The 16,562-nt window shown below is 40.3% G+C and overlaps 1 protein-coding gene across 4 annotated transcripts in view; it reads left to right on the forward strand.

The window, feature by feature from the left end:
- The first annotated feature begins 431 nt into the window (after positions 1 to 431).
- LOC133413589 (PALM2-AKAP2 fusion protein) overlaps positions 432 to 16,562 on the forward strand; it is a 74,880-nt gene continuing 58,749 nt past the window's right edge. For 3 of the 4 annotated variants that reach the window (XM_061698160.1, XM_061698162.1, XM_061698161.1), the window contains exons 1-2: positions 432 to 612; positions 9,523 to 9,574. In XM_061698160.1, coding sequence (XP_061554144.1) covers positions 530 to 612; positions 9,523 to 9,574 — 135 coding nt within the window. In that variant the 5' untranslated portion in view covers positions 432 to 529. The remainder of the gene's footprint in view (positions 613 to 9,522; positions 9,575 to 16,562) is intronic. The other variant, XM_061698163.1, reaches the window with a different exon arrangement.

Below are 16,562 nucleotides of genomic sequence, written 5' to 3' on the forward strand. Positions count from 1 at the left end.
ATGTGTGTCCATTTTCAAATTGGCTACATCTGGCAGAACTGGTCATACTCTTGTAGCTTTAAATGTTTCCTGTTGCCTAAAGATGTCCATGTGCTGTCTGCTGCTCATGCTGGATTTACTGTGGAGTTCATCTGGATGGCTGTTTTATTAATCTGCAGGTAATCATGTAGAATTAGTCTTAGTATACAACATCTCTTATGTTAGTACACTTTTGAAATCAGGGCGTTGACCAACAGAGGAGTATTTTCTGCACATCCTGCATATTTTGACATACGAGTGACCCTGCTAATGCTTTCTGTCTCATACACACACGCGCACACACAATGCTCCCCTCCATCCCTTCTAGAGCCGGATGATGCAGGGATGCAGGAGCTGCGGCAGCTTCTCCGGCTCATAGCGTGACAAACATTCACCAAAAAGACAAGAAGAAGGAGTTGGAGAAGAGAAGGAAGGGGAGGAGGAGAAGAAGAAGAAGAAAGACAACCCTGTCAAAAAGGACGGCGGCAGCAGGATAAGTGGAGAGGGAGGAATGGAGAAGAAAAGAAGACCAGAGGGTGTTGCAGCCATAATGTCGGACACACCGTTGCAGCGGAATGGCACGGTGACAGTACGGTGAGTAGACACTTCAGCGTTCATCTCTATCAATCGTTTCCCTCCGTTTCTCCTCTCCCTGCATGTACTCCTCCATCTCTCGCCCTTCCATTTGACAGGGGTTGTCATGGGAACCAGTGCCCTGTCATGGTGAGGCTGCTGCTCAGTCATGACTGGAGAGGGGACACGCGGAACACACTGTACACTCCTTCCTTGCTTGGCCTCATGCACACTCACACTCCCTTTGCAGAGCACTGTGCAATCAGCAAAGTGTTACATATTATCTGTCGCCATCTTCCATCAGATCTGTCATGTATTTGTCCTCCTTTTTGTGGATATTTCTATCCACACCTTTAACACCATAATACAGTGCAGTGCAGTGAGTGTGATGGAGGATGTGTGTAATGTTGCATGTTCAGCATTGACGATGTGCAGGCTGCAGTCTCAGTCCAACCTCCTTGTGTCAGCACAGACAAGCCATGTTGCAGACCCTTTCATTCAATGCGTTTCTACGTGTTTTACTGTTAGTGTATGTATCTTTCTTACCATAACCATAACCAAAAGGCAGACAATTGCCAAGATTTCCATGGATGCCCAAATGTCTCATAAAAACTGATTGACGCTTCTTTCCCCAATTTCAAACAATTATTATTTTTTTGTGTTAACTCACGTGATTTAAAACTAGATCTTAGCCCTATTATGATCTTTTTGAGTGCTCCCCCTCCTTTCTAATGCAAGGGACTATTCTATCTGCTGACTGTGCATATGCAGACATGATTCAGAAACGGTACTGCAACAAACGTTGGCATTGTGAGGAAAATGAAGAAGAGTTATCCTCGAGAAGAGGAGAAGGCAAGAGTGAAACAAACCATTTTATCAAAACTACCAAAGGTTTCAACCTTTTTCACGGTGACATTGAATGTATGTAACCAACAAAAGCAAGAGCCACACATTCTTGCCAGTTGCAGTAGCACTGCTGTCAGTGTCAGCCGAGGAGAATTCAATGAAGAATTGACACGAGAGAAGCTTTTCATCACGAAGATGTGAGTATTAAAGCCATCAAAATTGTAAGCAATATTAAATGTTGATTCATGTTCTTATCAATTACAGTTGAACATTGAGATGATTCACTTGTTAGATAAGAATACCCAGGAAGGATTTTAAGGACTATATAGTTCATGAAATATTCAAAATCTTTGGAATACACAGATGTGGACGGCCCCATGACTTGGTTTGCTTGCTTGCTGTATGACCCTGTCGACAGAAGTAGTGTACCATGATCGTGTTGATAAAAGATAATTAGAATGTTTCATTTGTGGTCATTATCGCAATATGGGAGATTACAATTTATTGCCATTTGTGCCTTTGAACAAACAAATACGCCCTTCTCCAAAACTTTTCAGGAAATCCAAAGAAAAGAAAAAAACAAATAGAGTTTCCAAACACCGCTTTGTTAAAGTTGGTATTATAAAACCCCAATTCCAGAGAAGTTGGGACGTTATATTTAATGTTCAAACTGATAACATTTATTGTTTTTAGCAAATAATCATTAACTTAGAATTTTATGGCTGCAACACGTTCCAAAAAAGCTGGGACAGGTGGCAAAAAAGACTGAGAAAGTTGAGGAATGCTCATCAAACACCTGTTTGAACATCCCACAGGTGAACAGGCTGATTGGGAACAGGTGGGTGCCATGATTGGGTATAAAATGAGCTTTCCTGAATGGCTCAGTCATTCACAAGCGAAGATGGGGCGAGGTTCACCTCTTTGTGAAGAAGTGCATGAGAAAATAGTCGAACAGTTTAAGGACAATGTTCCTCAATGTACAATTGCAAGGAATTTAGGGATTTCATAATTTTTTTTCATGGACGCCCCTGCTTATTTCAGCAAGACAATGCCAAACCAAATTCTGCACGTGTTACAACAGCGTGGCTTCGTAGTAAAAGAGTGCGGGTACCTGTCTCCCATTGAAAATGTGTGGCGCATTATGAAGCGTAAAATATGACAACGGAGACCCCGGACTGTTGAACAGCCTTAAAATATTAAGGGATTGCATGAAATGTTGTAGAGGCAGTAGGGAATGGGCCTTGGATGAACCAGATCCCATTATGAGATAATTAATTTCTCAATAAATAATGCATAATACAATTTTGGTGCTGATCCAACTCATGTTTGTTTAGCATTGAAGGAGGTCCACACTCTCATCCGTGCTTTTCAAGTTCCATCTGTGCATTATATATCATCCTGCAGAGTGATAGCATATAGTCTGTCATGTCGTCAAGAAAAATGATGAATGAGTTTTTCTAAGGTATCAGAGACAAAGTACATATAGAAAATACATTTAACAATCAGAAGTATACCGACCAACGCCCAGGACCTAAAATTAACCTCTGTCAGCAGTTCTTTCAAACATGCATCCCTTCAGCTTTACATACCAGTATAAGGTTACTATTTTTTGACAAGCAACTTGATTGTAAGAGTGTCAATGTCGCTTTAAGAGACAGGTGCATTGTGGGTTGTTTGTACCATAAATGTTTTTAAGCTAACAGGCTAATCATGGTGGTAATACTGTCCCTTCAGAGTGTTAGACAGTCTTAGAAAATGACACACACCAAGTTAAATGTATTAAAATTATCAAATTTGTTGCGTCACTATGAATAAAAAACAAGAAATATGTTATAAGTAGGACACTATAGTGTCAGAAATAGTCCTTTATCTGGTGGTTATATTTGCCCCATCTTCATTAGGCATTTATGCGGTGAGTCTTGTTTTTCCACTTCCATGTGTTAGTTCATTTATTGTGCCTTTTTGGCTCAATTGACAAGAGTTTTGGAAATGATTTTTAAAAAAAATACACGTCTGAATTTCCATCCATCCATCCATTTTCTGAGCCGCTTCTCCTCACTAGGGTTGCGGGGGTGCTGGAGCCTATCCCAACTGTCATCGGGCAGGAGGCGGGGTACACCCTGAACTGGTTGCCAGCCAATCGCAGGGCACATACAAACAAACAACCATTCGCACTCACAGTCATGCCTACGGGCAATTTAGAGTCTCCAATTCATGCATGTTTTTGGGATGTGGGAGGAAACCGGAGAGCCCAGAGAAAACCCACGCAGGCACGGGGAGAACATGCAAACTCCACACAGGCGGGGCCGGGGATTTAACCCGAGTCCTCAGAACTGTGATGCTGACGCTCTAACCAGTCACCCACCGTGCCGCCCATCCGAATTTACACCTTCAATTCATCCAGCTGAGGCTAAAATTAGGTGTTGAGATTGAGAAGACAAGCAGCCACAGTGATGCTGTAGTAAAACGAGGAGTGGGTGCACTGTATCATGCTATTACTGGACATATTCATGTCTGCCAGTACAGAATCAAAAGTCAAATATATATATTTTTTTATCTTTTGCCACAATTTTCAAATACAATATTCAGCTTCTGCAGAGGGGCTTGTGCCACTTTCACGTCGCCTGTCCATTATTGTTGTTATTTTTCAAATATTTGTGTTTTGTGAATAAGTAAAAATAAACATAAAAAACACTAAATGGGGACTTATAGGCTTTTTTTGTGGGAACTTTAGCCAATTAGTTGGATGCTAAGTGATTTCCTGGGCAGACTGACCATATGTGTTGAAAAGCAAGAACCAACAGCAAGTTGCAGGGACGTATGAATCAGATCAGAGCTTTTCCAGAGTATCAGAGGTTAATTTTACATTGAAATCAATATTCTGACCTTGATGCGAAGAGTCCATTTTACAGCCTCCGTGGAGTTCTGGTGGCTCACTATCAGATTCTTTCAGCCCTGATCTGCACAATTGAGAGCAGCCAGTTTGCGAGCCAGCAATTACACAAAACATCAAATAAATGCTTCCAGATTTGTTTAAACGTTTTGATTGTGTTCCAATATACTATGCAAGCAGAGAAGATGACATCCAGGCGGTGTCACATGTAAACAAGTAGACATCACTGATGTATAAGATATGCATGAGAACAAGCTCTGGCAGTCCCATTAGCAGAAAAATAGCTTCTTGAGGTTAAGCATTCACTCAGACTCATGCAAGATTTTCCAATTTACTTTATTTGTGGATATTTACAAAGTCCCCCTTCCTCCATCACACTGTGTATGTTGTTATTTTCCTGTGTGTGTGTGTGTGTGTGTGTGTGTGTGTGTGTGTGTGTGTGTGTGTGTGTTATCCTGCTTGTAGTTCCACATCTGGAGGCCATTACGGGATTGAGGGTGGGCGGAGCTGGGCTGACTCTGCAGTGAAGTCATTGTGTTGTCGTGGCGATGCAGACGAACAATGATGCCGTTGTCTTTGGAGGTGGGCAACTATGAAACTGACGCCAGAATAGCGTTGGTCGGGGAAGCTGGCAGAATTTTAGGAGGTGAAGAAGAAGGGTGCATGACTGTATCAGGCCAGAACAATGCGGTCTGAGAAATTGAAAAGGTTGTGATAAATAGAAGAAGCATGTGAAGAACGACAGCGTGCGCAGGCCAATGTGGACTCGTGGTGTGATTGGTGTTAATCCAGGTCGTAGAGAAAAGAAAGACTCATGTCTCTGACTGGTGTGCGTTCTCAAGGCAGACAGCTGTACAGTACAACTCATTCTGGTTATGAGACACTGACAGTCTGCATGTGCATGTCTTAGTAGGGATACACTTTCATTTTACTACCACCAACAGTGAGATGCAGAACTTGATACAATCACATTGTAAAGCTGATAAAGTGAACATGTTGGAGAAACTAGAAATTACAATGAAGGTAAGAGACGTACAGGCCAAATGCCCCAAAACAGCAACAGGTTTTTGCATCATAGTATAACTTGTCAAATGCCAATCTCCAAATAAAATGTATAATGCATCCATAGGCATAACATTAACACAATATGATAGGAAAGTGAAATGCAGGAGCAAAATAAAAATAATAAGAAAAGTACTTAACAGTATTTCATGGCTCTAGTCGACACCATGGCTTATATGAATCTGAATTAAAACAAGATCTTGAATAAATAAATGTCATACCTCAAATATTTGGCTCCTTTTTTAATCTCCAAGTAAAAACAAAAAAAACAGGTGATGGCACGAGGTGAATGTAATGACCTTTACTGTGATATCTGACATCACCACGTGTCGTCTTTACCACATGACAATCAGAATCAGAATCATCTTTGCCAAGTGTGTCCAAAAAACACACAAGCAATTTGTCTCCGGAAGTTGGAGCCGCTCAAGTACGACAGACAACATACAGTCAATTGACAGAGAACACTTTTGAGACATAATGACATTGAGAAAAACAGTCACTGAGCAATAAAGGGTTGCTTGTTATCTGGTAATGCCGGTACAATTTATGTATTTTTAAAAATGTATTTATTTATTTTTTGACAACTGTGCAAAAAGATGCAGAGCCCTCTAGCACTTAGAGCAGTTTGAATGACTAATATAGCAATAATGACTATTGTGCAAAGGGCGGCGAGACTTTCTGGAGTGTATGCAGTTTAAAGTGACTAGTAGCGCGATAATCTGGGACAATGTTGATTGTGCAAATGTTGCAGATACTCCTCAGTCAGTGTCCAAGTAGGGCAGATGCTACTCTGGCATGAGTGGCCAGAATTGGTCAACAACAGATAAGCAAATAGTGGACCGTGGCGAGACTACTACAGTGAGTGCACGAGTATGTATAATAATATAATTATAATATATAATTATATATAATAATATAATTGGCCCGACAGAAATGTGACAAAGAACTCAACAAACTTATACTGATGTAAACGCCCCAGGCAGCAGATATGGTATTTGTGAAAGTGAAGTTACAGTGGAATTCATGGTTCTGCTGAATGGAAAAGGTGCTGAAGATTTCAACAATAACCTGAAAAGAATCGGAGTTTGGAAAATGTTGGAACGTTAGCAGGGAGTTAAAATACATAATGTAAAAAAAAAATCTAAATACAGCACCCCCCTCCCCCCAACCCAATAAACAGGTTGCCTCTAATAGAGCGCCTAGTAATCGCTGCAGTTAAGCAAATATAAGGCTTTGGCCACTATGTGAGGAATAGCTTTACTTTGTGACTGTCATCGCCATTCACCCTTAACCTTTTCATTGACACAATGATGTGGTGATCAGGTAAATGGTCTTGTCTTTCACTGGTCAGATTCGAATGTCTTCATCAGCTTTCAAATACAATTGTGCCTTAAAATAGCACTCTATTTTACTTTATTAAAAAAAAGTAGTAACATGATTACATTTTATGTAAATAATTAAACAGTTTGGGTATCATGACTAATTCATTGAGGCTCCTTTTGTTGTGCTGCTTGATAGAAAGTCAGTTGATTTGAGTTCACTAGAAATCAGCAGAAGTTACGGCAGCTCAAATCGAAAAATAAAAACCCCGCAAGTAGGGTCTATCGTATCTCAAGTCACCACTGCATCTCTAAATTTCCTAATCCCAAACTGCACTGAGAGAAAATTTTTCATTTATTGGTCCATAGCAGCAGCCAGGTAACAGGACAATGACTGTCCAGCTGCAGTCACGTTTTGTGTTGTTATTCTCGCTGAGTAACCCGAAGTCTGTTATGTCTGAGCGTGTTTGCATCTACAGTGTAGGTGTTTGTGTGTGTTACATGCTTCTGTATTCCCTACTGAGTCATACGAGCCCTGCTGCTGTTTTTTTTCCCCTTATAAGGAGGTTAGCCTCTGGAAGGAGGCGGAGAGAGAGGGTAGAAAAAGAAAGTGATAGAAAACAAATGTTTGGGAGGAGACAGGTATAGGCAGCAAGGAGGGAACCTCTGTGAAGGAGGAAGTAGAAAAAGTATACAATGAAGGATAGCTGAAATAAAAAAAATAAAGAGTTGTAGAACGAGGCAGGGGTGTATCTAATTAAAAGACAAGCAAGGAATAAAGATAACATAACTTTAAACACAAGTCGGTGCTCACCAAAACTTTGAATGGAAAAAATAACACTGTAACTTGCAATTGATAAACATAGTGTAGGAAATTGGGGGAATTCAATACAATTCACCCAATTCCGTTTCAATATCGTCCACCATTATTTAATTTTTTTAACCATTGCCCTTATACTGATGTAAATATAATAAAAATAATAATAATAATGTGTGTACTATATGACTGAATATCCAGAAATAGAAGCTGAAGATTCTGCTGTAAAATGTTGTGTTTGGGCAGCATCACCGCCTACTCACATGAAATAGATTAAAAATCTAAAACAAAAGAAACACTCTTGGCTAAGAGCTGAATATTGAGGTCGAGTGATGTTTATTGGTAATGTTTTACCTGGATAAAATGACGCTTCAACCAGCAAACATTTCAATCAGTACACTTTTTAATCTAAGAAGATGATGACGATAACAAATGATTGTAATGGTTCGAGATTTCAGGTCAAGGAAATTTTTTTTTCACAATGTAAAGTTTAACCAAAACTGTGATCTTACCACAGAGCTAATCTGAATTATGACGTAATCTAATTTATCAGTAAGGTTTAGTTTTCTGAGGTTAAATGACATCACTTACGCCTTTCATGCTAATACAAGCCTGTCTGGCACTTGGATTTACTGACTAAGCCATTCACCTAGGAATCACAGACTAGCTTTGGAGGGCACATAATGATGATGTCACCTTGATGTTACTACTGATGAGGGTGTTGCATCTGGAAATGGTTGTGCATGTTGTCTTGGAGAACAAGGAACCATGAAATTTGTATGATTCATGACAGCGTAAGAAAGTACCAGCAATGAGTTGGTTGGCTGATCATTCATCGATGACCCTGCTCTATCGATCTGTCACTGAATTACAACGATGGCGACTTGTTGCAAAAAACAACAACAACACACAAATAGCAAGTTCCTCTTTTGATGGTTACGAGTGAGATACACTGACTTGAAATTAATGTCCATATTTTTCAATGTAGAGTCTAAAAATTTTTTTTAAATGGAATGGAATCAATCCGTTAATGCTTGTTGAGATAAGGTCTCTCACGATATAACAGCTTACAGCAGTTCAAACTCAACAACTGAACAAAGTTTTGTGAAACTGTCGGCCGATATTTTTCCTCAAAATGTTGGTCGAGCTCTGGTTTGGATGATTTAAGCGTATTTGACCTCAGAGGTTGCACTGTAATTATTTAAAATTCTCATTTTTTTTTTTACCTCAGTCTTGGCATGCTGAATACTTCCTTTACTCACAGCACACAGAAACAGGAGGGTTTTGTGTTTCGTCTTTCCAGTGTTGTGAGCCAAGAGTATTGCCAAGAGATGGCAACCAGATTGATGAGGTTGTATATTTTGCTTCCTCTCCGACAAGACCCTTCTGTCAAAACCATTCAAATAACCAGAATCAGAAAATATACCATGCAAACCAGAACGAAGATTTTGGATGAAAAATGTGCGGTGGATGATGCTTTACATGCCAAACGATGGGAGCAACTGATCTATTGGTCCAGTATGGGCTTAGACAGAAAGTAAACGTAAACCTTTTCCCAATATCTCTTTAGCCTTATTGCTTGTCCCTCTCCCTGTGGTCTCACTCCATCCCTCACGCTGTCTCTTCCCTCCCTCTCCCTCAGCTGCTCCTCCCAGCTGTTTAATCACACATGGCTCTTGCCTAAAAAAGAGAGAAGGAGGGAAGCAGGGGGCGAATGGGAGGAGAGACGGCGGGCCAAAAGAAAGAGTGGCTGATCGCGTCAGAGAGTGGCAGACTCGTGGCCAGTGAATGAAAGATCTTTGGTAGCTGTCTCCTGCCTGTTGGATTATTCCTGACGAAGGACCTCATCCTGATACCTCTCCTGCCCACTCTGCTCAACCCCCTGACCCTCCATTAGAGTCTCTGACATATAGGACCCCAGCTCTCCCAAAGTCTCACCTCTCATTCTCCTTTCACCCTCCCCACCTCCCCGCTCCCCTGCTTTCCCCTCTCAGGATGTCGTGTGAGGAGGCTCAGCTCCACAAAGAGAGGCTGCAGGCCTTGGCGGTAAGTCAAAGTGTCTTCAAACTGTCTCCACTCACCTTTTTGTTTTGCCTTGGTCATCTGTCTGTTTGCCTGTGATTGGCTCAAATTCATAGACTGATGGATAGATGAGTCACTTTTCATCTACTTGTGTGTTATTCACTTTGCCATCTATGGAGCGCCTTTGAAGTCCTACAGCCTCTTTCACTAGCCTGTGTCTCATCGACCACAACATTCATTCACGTTTCATCTGCTTCAATTTGATGCAATTATTCATTCCACAGAACGGATAAATATGTGTGTGCGTGTGTGTTTAAAGTAGTCGAGATGGTAACTGTGGTAAACATAGAATTAAGTGAGCAATATTTAGTAGTAGATTCTATCAAAAGCTACATGTTGTCACTGTCAAATGACAACCTTATTAGTATGTCAGGTTGGAAGGTTTTATAGGTGCAAGAACAGTTTTACAACTAAGTATTTGATATTAATTGTCGATGATCTTATCAGACATCAATGTATGGTGTACATGTACATTCATGATTTTATGTTTAAACAGGCTGGAATGGCTGTGTCCAAAAGGGAAAATATCTGAAATATGTGGCCTCCAATGACTAATGGATACATATAATGACACATTTCCATGATGTTATCATAGTAATGAATTTTACATAGGAATTTGGTGTCACCTGATTCTGATATGTAGCATCAAACACAAATGATTCAGTAAAAATATACCAACGTTGTCAGTGCTTGATTTATTAACACAAATTAATGCAAAATATTTATTGTCTTGAGTGGGGAAGGTGCGGTCTGAAGCGGAAGTATGTTTATTATCATTATTATTATTTTTTTTTTATGACAGGTTTGTCAGCCAATGGAAGTAGTTGTTGAAAACATGGCATTGTAAAGCATGTTTTAGTTGTTTAGATACATTCTTTGAATTGGACACGTAGGACACCATTAAAAATCTTATGATGATAAAAAGGCAACATTTTGAAAATAAATGAAGTTGACTAATGAGGCTCGCTGCACAACGAGAAAATAAAGCAAAGGCAAAATGGTAAGCCTGGGGTCTGATATCATGGCTTTCTATATCATGGCTTCTGTTTTGGAAGTGCTGCTCTATTCGTCTTGTCTTTTTCTGTGTGTTTATCGGGGGAGACCGAATGTGGTTACTGCACAGTTTTTTTAAATTGCTTGATGGTGATGAACTAAAGGTTTTTACTAACGACATGTTGTGCGATCAAGGTCTCTGGGGAAGTGTTGGGTTATCTGCTGATAGGACTTCAGAGCAACAGTCAGACCTGGGTTCGCTGCCTGTGACTAAATTTGGCGCCAGCAATAACCAAAGCATACCACACACGCTCAAGGGGCAGAGGAACACACACATTCCCATAGCACACAAGTGAGGGGAGCAGCAGCAACAGCTGCAGCAGATGGAGGAACTATTTTAGCCACAATGAAACATGGCAGCCATACCAGGCCTCATTTATGTCCAAGAGCTTGGTACATTAAGAAACCAAGTGGAAAGCTCCCATTGGTGGAAAAGAGGTGGACAATTCTTGTAGTTTTATACTTTGGGGTGATGCACATGGTCAAGAAAAACAAAACATTTTTGCAAAGCATGCAGATTATGGTGCCAGCTGTTGTAAACTTTCCCCTACAAAGAAATGTGCCATGTAGTCATCGTAGAAATATCCTATTTGAGGTTCTCCTTGAGGTTCCAAAAGCTGTGATGTAAAGAACATTGCCCTTAGATGCGAGTAATTCATTTGAGCCAGTCTGTCTTGTCTCCCAAAGACAATAAAAGCACTAATGGCTCCCAAGCAAACCCACCAGAGGGTTACTTTTACACTGCTGACAATTCTCTGAAGTCACTAAGCACTCTCTCTGTTAGTGTAAAGCATTGCAGGTCCAATGCAGATACAGGAGCCAATCAAGAGGCAGAGGAAAGATAATATTAATAAACGGCAAGCATGCCCAAATGCATACTGGAATTTGAGAAATGTTTAAAACAGTATCTGTGCATTGAACTCTCACCTAATACGTTATTTTTCTATCTTTTTAAAATAATCTACTTTTGTTTGACTAAGCATCAGAGCACCCGCAAATGGAGCTTTACAGTGTGAGCGCTCTACAGCTGATGAGCCAATAATCGCATCAATAATTCATAGTCCAAAATGTAATTATCGTTCACATCATTGTCTGTTTTCGTCACTTCTTTAGCCAGCTGGAAGACTTAACTCGATTCAGAGCCAAGCGCAGACACCAATCACCTCTATTAAGCTTCCTATCACACATGCTGTATATCAATCTGTCTCTGTCTGAATGTGTCAAATGGTAGAGAAAAGTTGTCCCTCATCATAGATTCATCCATTTACTCGCGTTTATCCTGTTGAGGGTCTCAAGTGAGCTAGAGCCTATCCTAGCTGACTTCGGGCTAGTGACCGTGTAAACCCTGGACTGGTTGTCAGTCAGTCACAGGGCACACAGACAAGCAACTAGTCAAACTCACATTAACGCCGACAGACAATGGCGTACTGAGAGAACACCCCCACAAGCATGGGGAGAACACAGGAAGACCCAGGCCAAGAGTCGAACTAGTGTGAGGCAAATGCGCTCGCCACATGTATCACTGTGCTGCCAGGCCCTTGTCATATTTCATCCATTTAAATAGAAAGCCTATGTGAGGTAGCAGACAGCTGCAAGCATAATGTACATGGACCACAGAGGGTACCTCATGTAGGGTAACTCATGAATAAAGCAGTGAACTAATGGTAGATTTTATTCTCCCAGATTCATAAGAATTATGACATAACTGTCATCGCTATTATGTCATTGCAGGACTTCCAAGGGGGCCATCTGAAAAAGTTAGTGCTTCAAATTTCATGCTCCAGGATAGTGCTAGAAAGTTGAATACAACTGTAAAGAATGAGAAAAGCTGACTTCCTTAGCTTTAGGGGTTCCACTCCATGTCTCACAAGCTTTGATAATTAATACCATTTTGGAAAAGGGTTTGACATTGTAGCTCCCTGCAATTGGCTGGTCTTGCCCCCAGTCCGCTGCAATGGGCTCCAGCTCACCTGCAACCCTTATTAGAACAAGCACTATAGCAAATGGTTGGATCTAGTGTGTGGGTGTCTGTTTTATTCCCTTCAAAAATATATTTAAAAAAACTAAAAATATGTAAGAGTTTTTTAAATAAGAAATAATTGTGCATTTTTTTCCAAAATTCAAACCAATTCAAAGATGTCTTAATAATATTGCTGTGATCATTTATCAAAATCCCCCAAGGATCAAAGATTTCAGCACACTTTTGACCTTTTTATTCAGAGCACTGCTGAAATCACCCTGTCTTAAGGAGGAATTTCTGTCTCATTCAAATGAGACACTGATCACACATCTGCTGGAGGGTGTGCCAAGCTGAGTACGGCTTTAATCACCATGACGACTAGGGGTGGTGCTAACGAATGGCTAATTGGTCTCGTTACAGAAAAACTCAATTTCCATAATATGCCCCTTTTAAAGACCACGGAACCAATTTGTGCGGAACAATGCCAGAGATTTAGGCATGCACTATTTGGATAATGCAGACATGCACTCAATGCAAAGATGTCAGAATTAGAGCATTGCACACAAACCGTGTCCCAAGCAGTTGGGGGTCACGCCTTGTCCACAAAATGCAAATTCTGAATTGACCGAATCCCCAAGCCTGCATAGTTATATGATTATTTAAATAACTTTATTTCGTAGACATGTTACACATTGTAAAAACAAAACAAAACAAAAAAACATAAACCCAAATTGTATCTAAGCTAAGGTTGGTAAACGAATCAAACATTATATCAGGGCCATATTGAGACCATTATTCATTCAGCACAGCAATTTTCTGTTTCTTCATCAGTCTGTTGGCTGTCAAATACACAAACAGGGATTCCTACTGTCTGATTGTGATTACAGCCTATCAGATGCCAGTGGTGCCAGTTTCTGTGGTTACTAATTGGTCAGATTAAGTTGATGTCATGCTTTTAAATTCAGGCCTGTAATTGGCATTGTCCTAACATGCAATTACACTAGTTAGGGAGTAGAGTCTGGTCAGGGTTTCCTAAAGAACTGATTACATGTGTGGCTCAGTATATGTTTGCATGTGAGGGTGTGTCTTTGTGTGTGTGGGTGGACGCGTGGTTTGAAAATCAACCAATGAATGACGAATGCAACGGCTTTTTAATTAGCCATTTCCCATGGCACAAATAGCGGCCTGGGAGGTTACACTGCAAATCCATGTCAAACGTGTGAACACACTGGTCATGCTGCTGTTTCTGGGACATGTTTACACAGATGACCTCAGCACTTTGGACTTTAAGTTGCCCTCAAACACGCCACAATCGTTTTTCCAACGTGTGTGTGTGTGTGTGTGTGTGTGTGTGTGTGTGTGTGTTGGGGAGAAGACATCTGCAGGCACTGACCACGAGACAGAAACTGTGGCAGATCAAAGTTTTAGATAAAGTACCCGACCTCTTTAAGACTCATATTTGCAATCTTGTAAAAGTAATGATGTTTTAACTGCTAAAGCCCCCTGTTCAACCACAGATTGCTCCCAGTCTGACTAAGTAGTGATCGTAACGGATGCTGGACACTTTCTGGATCCACTTAGTGAGGGTCTTACAGCGGGAAGTGAGTGGGACGGGGTGAGAAGGAGGGGGCTGCAATAACTAGACATTGGCATGTGCTGAGATTCGTGACTGCTGTGCAGTGGAAGGGCGGGAGGAATGGATTGCGTCAAAAGTAATAAATGGAGAGAGGGGTTATGCTGTCAGCAGCACTGTGCAGTTTACCTAATAACGGATCGACAATTTTCTCCTCTCTATAAGTTACTTGACCGTTAACTCATTCACTGCCAGCCATTTTCAAAGCAGAGTTCCACAAACTGCCAGCGATTTTAGAGCATTTAGACTGACCCACTGAATGTTCTGTGACAATATAAGCACTGAACCTACCAAAAGAAAGAGTAGACCCTCTCTTGTCACCAGAAAAAAGGTTGTTTTCCATTCTTTCGTAATCATCAGTACAACATGAGTTAGTTTCACCAAAAAGACAAGATTATGACCTGAAGACGGAGAAAACAAGCTTTTTGTGAAAAGTAATGTCAAGTATACTGCAAAGTATAAAACCAAAAAAAAGCAAGATTAAGAGGGTTTTGATGGCAAAATAATAATTTCCAGATATACAATTAAGCAGTGCACCTTGAGTGACACTGACTCACTCAATATGAGTCTTTCGAACTGCTCTAAGTGCTAGAGGACTGCATCGTTTTGCACAATTGTCAAAAAATGTTTTACCGACATTACCAGATAACTAGCAACCCTTTGTTGCTCAGTGACTGTTTTTTGTCAATGTCTTTATGTCTCAAAAGTGTTCTCTGTCAATTGACTGTCTGTTGTCATACTAGAGCGGCTCCAACTACCGGAGACAAATTCTTTGTGTGTTTTTGGACATACTTGACAAATAAAGATGATACTGATTCTGATTCTGCATGACTCAAGTTTAACTTTTTACATGCCGTTCGACATCCACTCAATGAACTGTGTCATCTTTTCTTACGATCGGGGCACACGCTTTCTGCTACTACCACTACACATATTCCATTTATATCATCACACATATACAGTACATACTCTGTTCGAGAGACTGATGCCTAAACTTGTCCGACTTCCAACATGTTGTCATTTCTCTTCCTCATAATTAACGTGACAAGCCGATATTCACTACCTTATTTGTTACTTCTACTCAAAAGCTGTGCTTATCTTAAATCAAAGCAATACAATGCTGACATCTACCAGCGTCTGTTTGTCTTTAGGTATTTACAAGCTAGAATTTCACAGAAAACCTGTGCGAGACCCTCTTCCACCCCTGCCCGTTGAAAAATGAACTTGACAAAAATATTCGTTTGTGGCAGTGAACATTTGGATATCAGTCCACAGCAGTGATTGAGTTAATGTACTGTTCAATATATTTTTTTAATAAAAAAATGTCAAAATGTGACGACATTAGGTTACTCATATGATCCAAGTATGATCAAAATTATCTGCCTTCACAAAGATGACGATGCTCAGGTTTGATTTTTTAAAAATCTGCGTAATTAATTTGAGTATTTTTTTTTTTACAGTTTGTGCTATAATACTAAAAGGTATTTCACATATTGTTTTTAAATAAGGTGTTTCAATATGGTGAAGCACAGATGCAGCAAATACAGATATGTTAAAAAAGAAAAACATTTAAATACAAACACGTAGTGTGTTACTGGAGTACAGTGGGCCCCCGCTTACTCCGCAGATTCACCTGTCACCATATTTGTTTGGGTTTTTTTTTTTTCTTCAAAATTTTGAAAAAGTCAAACGCACATTAACGCCACATTTTTTTCCCATTTCTTTTCGTTTTTAAAAAAGGCTTAGTGGTGGTTTATCCTTGCTTGTTGAAGAATTTTTGGGGTTTAAAAAAATGGGAGGGGGGGGTGTGGGGGAGTGGAATATTTCCTTTTATCAATTATCTGCAGGTTTTCACTATTCGCAGTCCGTCCCGGTCCCTATACCCCGCGAATAGCAGGGGTCCACTGTATTCAATATCATGAAATAAATACTCTACATAAGCATGAATGAATTTTCCTTGGTTCACATTATGCAAAAATTTGCTGTATTTCCTAATGCTGTCAGGCGCTGACCCACAATGTATTCTGTGACACGTGTATCCCATTGTTTGAAAGTGCATTAACATGGGATCATGTTGATTCGATCTGGTGAGCCAAAAAGGCAAAAATGACCAGTAGAATCTCTTCTGCCTTGTAAATTGAAAATAGTATATAGGAAAACATCACAAAGGCAGAGCTAAAATAATTATGATACATCACCAAGATTATTGCGTAACTGTCCATCCACAGTATAGTTTAAGGTCATATTGAATTGATGTCGTCAATAGGCGGTTTGACCTTTGATTATCTGGCAAAGTCGAACAGCTA

Source organism: Phycodurus eques, chromosome 15 (genome assembly GCF_024500275.1).
Source record: "Phycodurus eques isolate BA_2022a chromosome 15, UOR_Pequ_1.1, whole genome shotgun sequence".
NCBI classification, from domain to species: domain Eukaryota; kingdom Metazoa; phylum Chordata; class Actinopteri; order Syngnathiformes; family Syngnathidae; genus Phycodurus; species Phycodurus eques.